The 13,065-nt window shown below is 35.7% G+C and overlaps 1 protein-coding gene across 1 annotated transcript in view; it reads left to right on the top strand.

The window, feature by feature from the left end:
- The window catches only part of RASA1 (RAS p21 protein activator 1), a 53,552-nt gene that overhangs the window by 14,152 nt on the left and 26,335 nt on the right, over positions 1–13,065 (top strand). Inside the window, exons 2-8 of the mRNA XM_054004307.1 lie at positions 737–886; positions 2,242–2,377; positions 3,109–3,179; positions 6,005–6,122; positions 7,601–7,632; positions 9,973–10,025; positions 10,648–10,798. Coding sequence (XP_053860282.1) covers positions 737–886; positions 2,242–2,377; positions 3,109–3,179; positions 6,005–6,122; positions 7,601–7,632; positions 9,973–10,025; positions 10,648–10,798 — 711 coding nt within the window. The remainder of the gene's footprint in view (positions 1–736; positions 887–2,241; positions 2,378–3,108; positions 3,180–6,004; positions 6,123–7,600; positions 7,633–9,972; positions 10,026–10,647; positions 10,799–13,065) is intronic.

Genomic DNA, 13,065 nt, shown 5'->3' with positions numbered 1-13,065 from the left:
GCTGTCTTGAAAACTGCTCTCCATCACTTTTTCTTGGAAAAAAAAGTTATACTTGATCATATGAAGTAGAACAAGTGTTCTGACAAAGGCTGTATAAATAAACTGAGGTAAGTGATTGAATGCTTGAATGGCAGCAGTAGATTGAAGATTTCCTTTATCATATCTTGCAGTCTGTGATTTTTGCCATGCATCAGCACTCACTTCGATTGACGGAGTGCACATTGTGATTAGGAAAGGTGATTTTGGGGCTGGATGGTGGCCTGGTGACTGCTGTCCAGTTCTTTACTGACTTTGCTGCAGCAGCATTTCTTTCAGCTGAGGAACAGTCTGATAGAATTCACTTCTCTGTTTGTGCTTTTGAAATACCCAGCCTGAGCTGACACCATTGTAGGCTTAAAATACAATAGTATTCCAAGTCAGGTCAGTCACCTCAGTTTTTGTTTTTTTTAAGTAAACAAATTATGAAGGAGATAAAAACTGATGATATGTGTAGAGCCTCTGCCTCTTAGGGTTGTTCCTTGGGAAAAGTAGGTTATCAGAAAAACTCTGCCGTGTTGAAAATACTGTTTATTGGAAATAAATAAACTAGGAGGTTGAACTTGTAACACTGTGATAGACAAAGTTTTGGACTTATATGGGTTTTGACTGAAAGATTTTCTTCCTTTCACGTGTCTATTTTGTGAAAGTAAATGAAGCCCTTAAGTTCTAAGCACACCCATTGTTACTCTTTTTTCAGGTGGTATCATGGAAAACTTGACAGAACAATTGCAGAAGAGCGACTTCGACAAGCAGGAAAACCTGGAAGTTACCTTATTCGAGAGAGTGATCGGAGACCAGGTTCATTTGTGCTTTCATTCCTTAGTAAAACAAATGTCAATCATTTTAGGTGAGAATTAAGTGTTTTATTTTGAATACTGTGATCTATCTACTTTTTGTTTCAGAACACAATAAAGTGAACAATAATTGTATTACAGTGCAGTTTTTTTTGACTCTTAATGCTTTCATTGTACAGGTTTTTACTTGTGTTTGATTGTTTTAAATCATGCTACTTTAAAATTGCTTTGTAGGTTGAAGAACCGAAGTGTGAGGAAACCAAAAATATCTGGGATAGAGAAGCTTGCCTAAAGTGGTTTGAATAAACTTAAAGCACCATGCAGGTTTCATTCAGTCAGTGAAGGAGATTGTTTTGTGTCTGATTCCATAGTAATCATAGTACTTAGCACAGTTAAAGTGGTAGCACATCTGGTAGCTTCCTTAATTTTGAGGGGAAAAAAACCCCAACCACAACAAACAAACCCCCCCCCCCCCCCCAAACAAACAAAAAAACCCCAAACAAACAAAGCCACCAAAAAATCCCAAAGCAAAAAACACCAATAGATTATATGTATAGTAGTTGAAAGATTTGCTGGAAACAGCTTTCAGCATATGTCCTGAGCATTGTTTTCTGATTCTGGTTGCAGTGCTGTATGCTTATGAACTTGGATTTAATATCTGAAGATTCATCGTTATGTGCATTTTACATTACTTCTTGGGAGAAACAGTTTAATTCAAATTAAGCATCAAAAAATCTAATCTTTAAGAAAATACACAAATGTTAAAGAAAAAAATAAACAGTTTTTGTAAGAAGTCTTTGTTTTGTTAAATTGCTGAAATGGTTGTGTGAGCTTTTTCCCATTAGATATCAAATTTTTAAATTGAGTTTCAGGAGATAACTTTGATTATTCCAAAGTAATTTCTTAACTTTAATATGGATGCTAAACTAATTGTAACAAAATGACTAATTTTCGATGTTGTTTGTTTTCTGCATTGTATAGTCTTGAAGTGTAGTAATTTGCTACTTTGCTACTTTGTTCAGTTTATGCCTGTTATAAGAGGTGTATGTTATGCATGATACAAGTAATAATGCTGTTGTGTAGTAGTGCATTATTTCAGTTTTCCAGGATGTTCACACTTACAATTTTTTAAAATTTCATTTAGTCCTGACAAATGCCCTGTCTTTTTCTGAGAATCGGCACATTCTTTAGATAAAAAACTGGTGGCTCATAAAATATATGTATTAATATTTTTTATAAAATATTCATTAAGTTTATTTATATGTTTACAGAAAGTCTGTAATACTGCATTTTGCTGAATACAGGCAATATTTTAAAAATTAAACATGATCCTAATCTCCTTTTCTTCAAAAAAAATTGGTAGCAAAATTTTTTCTAATGTCAAGCTTCTGTGTTTTTTTATTAACAGGATTATTGCCATGTGTGGAGACTATTACATTGGTGGGCGTCGCTTTGCTTCACTCTCAGACCTTATTGGTTATTACAGTCATGTGTCCTGCTTGCTGAAAGGGGAAAAGCTCTTATTTCCAGTAGCACCTCCAGAGGCAAGTAAAAATTCCTGAAGACTAACTTACTAAGATGTTTGTAACTTTAATCACGATTTAGAATTTTCTTTGGGAAAGAAATTTGAGAAAGTTTCCTGTTGTTTTGTATAGGCATACGTGGAAATGTAAGGAGAATAAAAATGCATTTTTACTGATACAAAGTAATGATAAAAAAATTTGCTATTTAATAAAAATACATAATGAGGAAGATAGAGGTATTGCAGTTATTGCACAATGTAGTAACATCATTTTAAGTAGACAGTGAAAAAGAAGACAATATTGAGTTCTTGTAATAAAGAACTTTCATTGTTCTGCCACATTTTGGATATCTAACAATAGTTTCAAATATACATCCTGAAGATAACCAAGGTTTCTTTCAAATGCCCATCCTTAAAACAACAGAAGTAATTAAAATGAAAAAAAAAAAACACTGCTAAATATCCCGTGTAACAAAACTCAAAACCTGAATAAAGATGTTTCTGAATGTTGAAATTATGGACATTACTTCTGCTCTAAGTGAAAAAAAAAAATAAAGTAAGTGCTCTTAGTCAACAAATTACATGTTTCTAGCTGACAGTGGTTTTGAGCTTTGGAAATATAAAACTGGCAAGGTGGATATAAGTGGTGTTCTTTGCCTCAGAATAGCATAAGGCTGGGGAGAAAGATTCTACAATATAGAATATACAGTACAGAGTATAGAGAAAAAAACATTGCTCTTTTTTAAACTGTAGCCTGTGGAAGACAGAAGGAGAGTTCGAGCAATTCTACCTTACACCAAAGTGCCAGAAACTGATGAAATAAGGTATGTTTGAGTAGCAGTAGTAGTTGTGAAATTCTCAAGAGTATTTATTAATAGTAATAATTTAGGTAGGTGTTCATATGCAATTATTTTCCAGTTGCATCTTAAACTTGACACAGTTAGAGTAACAGATGATATCTCTCTGTTCTTTGGTTGGAAATAAGAATAAGACATTGTGTTCTTACTATATTTGTTTGTATTAATTGAATGGAAGGTATACATAGAATTAAAATTAGTAATGTTATAATTTTGAAATATGTTTTATAAAGCCCTAGATTTTTACCAAAAGGATACATCTTTTTGTCAAAGAATTCTGTATGGAAATGCCTTATCTGAGTATGTGAAAGAAATGAGCTAGGCCTTTTTCTGAACTGCCATGGAACTATTCGATGTGTAGCTGAGGGAAACAATGCAGATCACTAGAAAGAGAAAGTGGGCCTTGACTATTTACAAATTTAAGGATGGAAGAAGTGAGTTGGTCAATAGAAGACCATTTTCTGGTTACCTGGGATTGATACTGCTTTCTTGAGGTAATTTTTTTTCAGATGAAAAAAATAAGAGGATTTGAAAGTGGTTTGTGGTGATTTCTAATCTCTATAAGAGACAGATTTCATAAGCTAGTGTAATACACCAGTTGAATTGGGAATTTTCTTACATTTAGGATTATTATCTTAAAATGTAGAGAAAGGTATGAGAGCTTTATACCCTCATTTGGATGGAAATTTATTTCAAGACTCACAGTCCAGTCTGGTCCTTTAAAGGATGATATGAGGATATTTGTTTTTGTAAGTATCTGTTTTACTAAGGTGATAGGACTTGGAAGGGGGTCTCTAATGGCACATTGGGACTAAGGCTTCCTACTATGTGTGAGAACAACAACAAAAAAAGAATCCTTTACGTGCCTTATTGCACCTGTCAGCTTAAGAGGAAATCGCATTTTATTGTTTGCTATCATAACAAGAATTGTAGGCAATTAAACCTTTTCTTCCTCTTTTAGGATAGAGCTGAAAAGCAAAGTTGGTATTTGGGTTTTGAGGTCTGTATGGCTAAAATAGTTCCGTTTGTGGCATAGCTGAGACCAGAATTCTCATTTTGTTCTAGATTGAATTAATATGCTCCTGAAGAAATTATGTATTTCAAAGAATATTGACTTAAAATTTTAATATCATGGTAAATATTTCTTATATTTGAAGTATTACTGAGTTAATTTCAACATGTCTTTCATGCAGTATCTGTACAGTGATGGAGGGTGCTCTTGTTGTTTGTCACCTGTTAAAGCTGAATAGCAGTTGAATTTATTCTTTGTTTTCGATAGTGATTTGTTGCGGTTTCTTTTTACTGTTAGACTACTTCAAATGAGAGCCACACCATAGACATTTGGTATGAAATTTTGAATTGAAGTGGTAGTTAATGAGCTTCACTCTTTATTATTTTTCCTGTACCTTGATGCATCATGAAACATGATTAAAAATTCTGTACTGCAGTGAAAAATTTTTCATGTGACCTGAGTTTGTGTTCTTAACATTTAAGGAGTAACTTACACTAGTCTTCCAGAAATGTAAACTCCTTTGGGCCAGGTTCTGGGTCCTGCATTTTGGCCACAATAAACTCTCTGCAGAGCTAGAAAGCTGCCCAATGGAAATGGACCTGGTGGTGTTGGTCAGCAGCTGGCTGAAGATGAGCCAGCTGTGCCCAGGTGGCCAAGAGAGTCAATGGCATCCTGACTTGGATCAGCAGTGGTATAGGCAGTAGGACTAAGAAAGTTATTCTTTCCCTGTGCTCAACACTGGTGAGGCCACACCAGTGGGCCATTCAATTCAGGAAAGACATTGAGGTCCTGGAGTGTGTCCAGAGAAGGATAATGGAACTGGTAAAGTGTCTGAAGTACAAGTCCTATTAGGAGCAGCTGCAGGGCTTCAGCCTTGAGAAAAGGAGTCTCAAGGGCCAAACATCTCATTGCTCTCTACAACTCCCGAAAAGAAGCATGTAGCCAGGTAGGGTTCAGTCTCTTCTGCCAGGCAGCCAGTGACAGGATGAGAGGACATAATCTTAAATTCCTCTTTAGTCTACAGGGCAGCTTTAGGTTGGTCCTTAGGGGAAAATTTTGCACAGAAAGGGTGATTAGATATTGAAATGCTGTCCATGGAGGTGGTGGAATCACTGTCTCAGAAGGTGTTTACGGAAAGACTGGATGTTGCACTTAATGCCATTGTCTGGTTGACATGTGGTATTTGGTAGCAGGTTGGACTCAATAATCTGAGAGGTAATTTCCAACCTATTTGATTCTGTGATTCTCTGATCCCGAAAGTTAATGCTTCTTACACTTGTAGCTAATTGCATGGCATCTCTGGCAGCTGCTTTGTATTCTTTTTGCATCACTTGTCTTCATATGTGAGAATATAATGAATAGGTATTCCACAACTTACATTATGCAAGGTAATTTTTCAATGAAAGGAATATAATTTTCATATAGACTACTAAGGGTTATTTTACTGGTGTTGCATATTTGATCTCTCTTGATAAAAGAACAAAATTACTGTATTTTAATATTGCTGTGTTATTTTTGTTTTCTACATTAGCACAGTTTGAAGTTCACAGCACTGAAGTATATATTAGATATTAAAAATAAATCAAAAATATGGAAATTTGTATATAGTAGCCACTTAACTGTGAGCAACAATACACATGTGCTTGGAATATCAGTTCCTACATTTTTTACAAATAGGTTTTCCCAAATATTTTATGGAAATTATACTCAAGAATTCATTGTGTTCATTAAACTTTATATTATGATTGTATCTCTGATTTAAATCTGTAACCCTCTTCAGTTTCCTTAAAGGAGACATGTTTATTGTCCATAATGAATTGGAAGATGGCTGGATGTGGGTTACAAACCTACGGACAGATGAACAAGGTCTTATTGTGGAAGACTTGGTAGAAGAAGTGGTAAGTAATTTTTGTATTCAGGTTTCTTAAATGAATGGGATTTTTTTATAAAATAATATTGAGCAAAAACTAGTGACATTTAATTGTTTCCTTGTTATGTACTTTTCTGAACCTAGTAAATTCATCTAGTAGTACTAAAAAAACTAAAACCTTTAAGCCTAGTTTGCTATCAAAAAATGTTTATTCATGTGTTGTCTAAAGATAAGTGCAAATGAATGGTACTGTAAATTTACTAGGCATTTCCCTAAAATCTACTGTCCTGGCGAAGAATCATTTGTTGGGGTTGGGTTGGCAAGACCCCCAACAGTGTGAAAATCCTTTTTCCCTAGCCTGGCAGCCAAAGGAAAGGTCTGGAAGGCGTGAAGCTGAGTTTTCAAGGTTTATTTCTTCTTATCTAAAATAGTTTCTCTCTGACCTGCCAAGGTCCACCTAGTACAGAAGCCATGGCAGTCTGCCCTGAGCCCCGGGCATCTCCCACGTTATATACTCAAAATTATGTGTACCATGTTTACAGTTCCCATATCAATACCTAAAATCTATGTTGGACAGTGTGTCCCTATCCTAGACCAATAGAAAAGTGTCACTATCACACCGAGACATGGAGGACAAGAAGAAGGAAGAAAAGGCTAGGGCACACCCAGATTCTTCCATTTTGTATCCCTGAATTACATTCTAAAAACCCCCAAAATTCTACTTTTTCACCCTGTGTCAATTCCCTTGTTACACTACTCGAATCCTTCTGGCTTGTAATTCCTCATATAAGGTTGGCAACCTCTCCCATGGGCTAAAATTGAAGTCACTGGTGTTTTTGACTTGTTGCCAAGGTCCCTGAGCCCCCTGCCAGGGTCTCGAGACGTCCAGAGCAGCCAAAGGGATGTTCTGGACTCAGACAATCATTACATTGCATTTCTTTCTTGCAGTTGCCATGAAATGTTCACTAACTCAACAGAATGTAATTTTGCATTGTGGTAGATCTTTCTCTTTATTCTAGGATGGAATTTGGGTTAAAAATTTATTGGTGAGAAGAAAAGAATAGATTTTTTTGTAATATCTTCTTACACACTATGTATGTTTTGCTAATAGCAATGTTACTTGAGATGCTTCTCATAGATGACCTGTGTCAGGATGTGAATAGCTAAACTGAAGTGGCAGTACTAGACTGTTGATCTGTAGACTGATAGGTCAGTGGTAATTTAATGTTAGGAAGGCTGAGAAGGTTGAAACTTTCTAAAAAGGTATTACCTCTAAAGGATTTGGATTATTAATGAAGTAATCATCAGAAAGAAAATTTTGGTGAATTTTCACCTAATGAATGAAGAGGAATGCTTTTCATAGAGCTGCAGTAAGCCCTTTAGGTAAAAAATGCCTCAGATATTGAAGTGTCATTTTTTTTTCTACAGAAGGTCTTAACTTACGACATTTTTTTAAAAATTGAGTTGTACTGTTGTCACTCACTTAATATGCTAATTTTCTCATAGGGAAGAGAAGAAGATCCCCATGAAGGCAAAATGTAAGGATTTTTGTTTTGTTGTACGAAAGCATTCATAACTGTTTGTCAAGTTCCACTGTGAGATTTCTAAGTTCTTGAGAAAGTGACCAAAACTATTTATTTTTAATCTCAAGACTTCTTTATATACTAGCTGCTGCAGTTGCAGGGATAATTAATGTGAAAAAATACTATAAGTAGTTAGAACTAGTAATAGGTGTGTCTGTTGCTAATGGGTATTGCAGTGCTAAAATCTTAGATGAGGCCGTGTGTGATCACTTTCAGCCAAAATATGCACAACGGAGTATTTCTTGAACACAGTTGCCTTGGAGATAACAACTCTAAATACTGTACCAAAGTACTGTTAGAACACTGTCTCTGATTCATGGGTGAGAACATAGATCTTCTGCAGGGTAGGAGTGCTCTGGAGAGGAATCTGGAGAAGCTGGATCAGTAAGGTCAATGGTATGAGATCTCACAAGGCCAAGTGATGGTTTCTGCCTGTGGTTCACAACAACCCCTGCAGTGCTGCAGGCTGAGGCAGTGGCTGGAAAAAGCTGCTCAGCAGAAAGGACCTGAAGTGCTGGTCAACAGTGGCTGAATATTAGCCAGTGTGGGCCCAGGAGACCAAGAAAGCCAGTGGCATTCTGGCTTTGGTCAGCAATAATGTGGCCACCAGGTAGAGGGCAGTAACTGTTCCCCTGTACTCAGAGATTTTTGATGCCACACCTTGATTTCTAGGTTCAGTTTTGGGCTCTCATGGCAAGAAAGATACTGAGGTGCTGTATTGAGTCCAGAGAAGAGAAACAGAGCAGGGGAAAGATCTGGAGCACAAGTCTGATGAGGGAGCTGGTGGGGCTCAACTTGAAGAAAAGGAGGCTCAGGGAGAATCTCATTGCTCTCTACAGATGCCAGAAAGGAGGTTGTAGCCAGAAGAGGTCTCTTCTCCCAGGTAACAAGTTATAGGACAAGAGGAAGCTCGCTCAAGTTGCACCAAGGGAGGATTAGATTGGATATTAGGGAAGATGCCTTCACTGAAAGAGTTGTCAAGCCCTGAAACAGGCTGCCCAGGGCAGTGGTACAATTACCATCTCTGGAGGGATTTAGAAGGCGTGTAGATATGGCACTTGGGAACATTGGTTTAGTGATGGCCTTGGCAGTGCTGTGTTGAGGATTGGACGTGATGATCTTAAAGGTATTTTCCAATGCAAAATATTCTGTGTTCTTACGATTCTGTGATTCTTATAACACTTAAAGTTTGAAGAAAAAGTCACAGGACTATTTCCTTCTATTTGCTTAAATACTTAAAATTTTTTTAAAAATTGAATACAGCTTATAATCAGCAGTGTGTTGATATATCAGTCTGTTAATAGATTATATTCGCAAGTGAAGATGAGTGGCAGATAGTTGTGAAAAATGTCAAGTGCCTTGATGACTTATCTGATGTCCTCATTTGTTTGTCATATTTGTGCTTGCTATTTTTTTGCTGTTACCCACTTTCCAAGAGGCTGGTGGCAGAAGGAGGCATTTCAGTGGTTTATTTGGTTTACTGTGTTCTGCTAGTCAGTTTGGCAGTATGGATGTCTTCAAATGTGGAAATTTCACATTCGGAAAGTAGCTTGTAGGAGATGTGTGGAGCTTTGATTCTGTCTTCAGCTGTTGTTTACCTTTCAGAGGAATCCATATTAATATCTGAAGGCAGTATAGAAAGAAAGCCAGAAAACGGGGTCTTTTCTTACAAAAGCATTGTTATCTTTAGCTTTCCTTTAAATGCAGATTATTAAGCTGTAGCATGTCAAGCTTTTCTGAACAAGAAATAAATACGGTAAATATCATGCCAAAACTAGGTAGAGGTTGTGAACTTTTGTGGGGTACTACTCTGACACAAGACTCTGGGAAAGTATAAGGTGTGAGATCAAAGCAGTTTATATTCATTAATCTAACAAAGTTAGCTTTTGTTTCCATAGCTCTGGGAAATCTGAGTTTGAGGTTTTCTGTGTATAACTTCTTGTTTTAGCTTCTGATTTCATGATTCTAGTACATTGCTAGTGCATCAAATAATGCCTATCAAATTATCTACTTTTTGGAATATTAATATCAATCTCTGAACTTGCTTGTATTTGAACATCAGCTCCAAGTGTTTTATTGAAAGTAATTTATTTATATACCTATTAGTGTTAGTCTTTTCGTGTTGTTGGGAGGCGAGAATCATTAAGTAGCATAGACATTGTTTGTCTCGTCTGTATATACTGGGTCTTTTTAAATAAAGATTAATTCATAGGTGCCAGAGCCTTAGGTGTTAGCACAACCAAAAAAGAGAGCTGGTAGTCTTGCTTTCTAATTTTTCTCTTCGTCTTTGTTAAGATGGTTCCATGGGAAGATCTCCAAACAAGAAGCTTATAATTTGCTGATGACAGGTATGTGTATTTCTGGTGTGAAATACAGTGATAGTGAAATGGCACAAAGTGATCCTGTTAATATTAAACTGTGGCAAAACTTCCTTTTATGTCTAAACATAAATGAGTGTTTCAGATTCCCCAATCTCTCTGTGTGCTACCTCAGTAGAATACTACATTGGAAGAAAACTTTCATGGCTATCAGTACTGAGTATGTTCTCAAGTAAAGTTAATCTAATAATTTTTGATTTAATTAATTTTTAAATTGTTATATGTGGAATCAGTTATTTCACTTTCTTAAAGCAAATATTTTTTTAAATGAAAACAGTACTTCTGACCCATATTTTTTAAGACCCTACTTTAAATACTGGAACAGAGATTTGAAAATGTTATCAAACTTTTTTTGTATCCTGTTTTAAAGAGATGGCAAAGATGTGGCAAGGTTGCAGGCTACAGCTGAACCATTTTTCATTAATTTTGGTGGTTTAGTACTAATTCTTCTAGTTTGAGATCACTACTGGAATTTACCTTTATGGGGTTTGTATTTCTTGAAGTGTGCAGTTCTTTTTAGTTTATGTAGAAATAGATTTCTAAGGGTTTATATATCACTAAGAAAAATAACACTGTTATGATGTCTTCTCAGTTGGTCAGGTGTGCAGTTTCCTTGTGAGGCCTTCAGATAATACCCCTGGTGATTATTCACTTTATTTCCGGACCAGTGAAAATATTCAGCGTTTTAAAATATGTCCAACATCAAACAATCAGTTTATGATGGGAGGCAGATACTATAATAGGTGAGTTCTTGTGGCAAAAGGAATTACGCATATTTTGTGCTTGTATAACTTGCTCCTGATAGTTATTTACTACTATAATTTTAAGACTGTAGTTTCCTTTATACTAAATATTTTCCCTAATTTCCATAGTAGTTACTTCTAACTCAGCAGATTCTTACAGCTTAAATAGCCTAAGTGTAACTTGTTTCTCTTGAAGTTTTTGTGCTTATTCTGCCAACCAGTTGCTTCACTCTGTAGATTGTGGTTTGAATGGATAATGTGGATGAAGGATCTTGGAAGCTTCTACATGCGTTCTTGTCTGTTTGAAAAGGGAAAAATAAAAATGCTGATTTTATCTGAGACAATCAATAGAGTTTTCAAATAATAGAAATGGGTATTTACAAGAAAGGGGAAAAATGCTTTTGTTGTTGGAAAAAGTTACTAAATTACATTGAAATATGTGCATGATTCTTGGAGCAAAAATACTGATCAGTTCATTTAGAGTGAACAAACAAAAGATGTATTTCTTTTGCCATTGGTGCAAAAAAATAGTAACTTGTACAAAACAGAAAGAGAAATAATGAGGTGTTTCCCCTTTTATGGGGAAACTATCAGTACACCTCCATCTTTGATAGTATTTTTTTAGAGTTGTTGTATCTGGAAGATTTTTCAGTAGTGAAAATTCACTTTTCCTCCTTAAACAGAGGTCATTGCCTGCCTTTAAAAAATCAGCATTTTTCCAGTCCTGCTCACCTAGAACCAGGGCATTCTTACCCCAGTAGAGAATTTCTGTCACTTCTGAGTGGATAGAGATTCAGCAGCTGGTGTGTCTGAGAAAATGTCAAGGTCTCCTCACTAAGTTCAGTGGACTTTTTCATATGACATGATGCTGTGAGGCTAAATAATTGGGTCCGTATGAACCTATGCCCATTTCACACCCAGGCTACTTGAATACCTTCTTCATTAATCAGTCTGGCCTCCAGCCATCCATATGGAAAACTAGGCTAGCTGCAGGGTCAACCTTTCATGAAGGTAAATGCCGATTTCTAGTTGCGTGGCTTAGGAGGAGGATGATAGGCCAGGAGCCCCACCACGCTTGGTGATGTCAAATTAATCATCAAGTTAGCAGAACTCTTATTAGTCTCAAATGAGCTTGTAGCATTAAATAGTACACTTTCAGAAAGATACTACATTGTTATTGCTTAAGATTACTTTATAATATAGTGCTGGATTCACTTGGTGTGTAGATTATTCTATACGTTCTATACAGCTGAACAGAAAACAAGATTTTAAAGTTAAGCAACAATAAATTATGACAAAGTGCTTTAAGAATTTCTTTTAGTATTTTGGTACACAGTTTCCAGAGATCTTCCTTAGTGTCAAAGATAATCTTTATTTTTGTTGTATGTTTGGGAGAATTATCACTACACTCTTAAAATGATATTCAGTTCAAATCTCTTCAGTGTATGAGGTTGGTAAATTTGCTGGAAGTTCAAACATATAATGAAGAAGGCAGCTGTTAGGTGCTCTATCAAGGCTTGGAATCCTAGTCTATGTTACTCTAATTATAGAAGGAGTTTTTAAATACAACTGAGTTTATTCCTCAGCCCATATTACAAAATTGCAGAAATTTTGCAGGCACCTGCTCCTTACGTTGAGGAACTCGTAATGACATTTTTATCAAGGAAGGAGATGGTGCATTGAAGGTCAAGGTATTCCTGATTTGATGAGTGAGAAAATCTGTATAATGCTGTTTGATTGATTAGAAAACGTTGGTAGTAGCTCTTCAACCTGTGAAATATAATGACTGAGTCATTGTTTTTTGTAGCGTGACACAGTTGAAATTCTTACATAGAAAACAGCATATGCAGACAGCATCTCAGCAAAAATTGAAATTAATTACTTGATTTCATTAAAACTGAAAGAAACATTAATCTCATTTTACGTATCTGAAAAATAAAAGTACTCATGGGAAGGTAATTTTATCAAATTTGCCTAGATCATAGCTTCAGAATGAAATAGAAAAGCCAACCAAGATACCTTGATACAGCTTTATTTAGAAGTTTTTGAGATTTTTTTACAGTATCAGCTATTGTTCCTGTGTTGCACACATGCCTTATTTGTATCTTTGTACACACAGCTGAGTATGCATGAACAGAGAAATCACAGAGTATATTTTTATCTATTTAATTACTTACCTCTTTTTCTAGATGGATATTTTGCATATAAATGATTAATATCTGTTGATGGCACTGTTACTACAGTTTAAATTTCCGTAGTGCGGAAAT

Source organism: Vidua macroura, chromosome Z (assembly GCF_024509145.1).
Source record: "Vidua macroura isolate BioBank_ID:100142 chromosome Z, ASM2450914v1, whole genome shotgun sequence".
Taxonomy (NCBI): domain Eukaryota; kingdom Metazoa; phylum Chordata; class Aves; order Passeriformes; family Viduidae; genus Vidua; species Vidua macroura.
The sequence above is the reverse complement of the archived record's forward strand: the minus strand, read 5'-3'. Positions and strand labels throughout refer to the sequence as shown.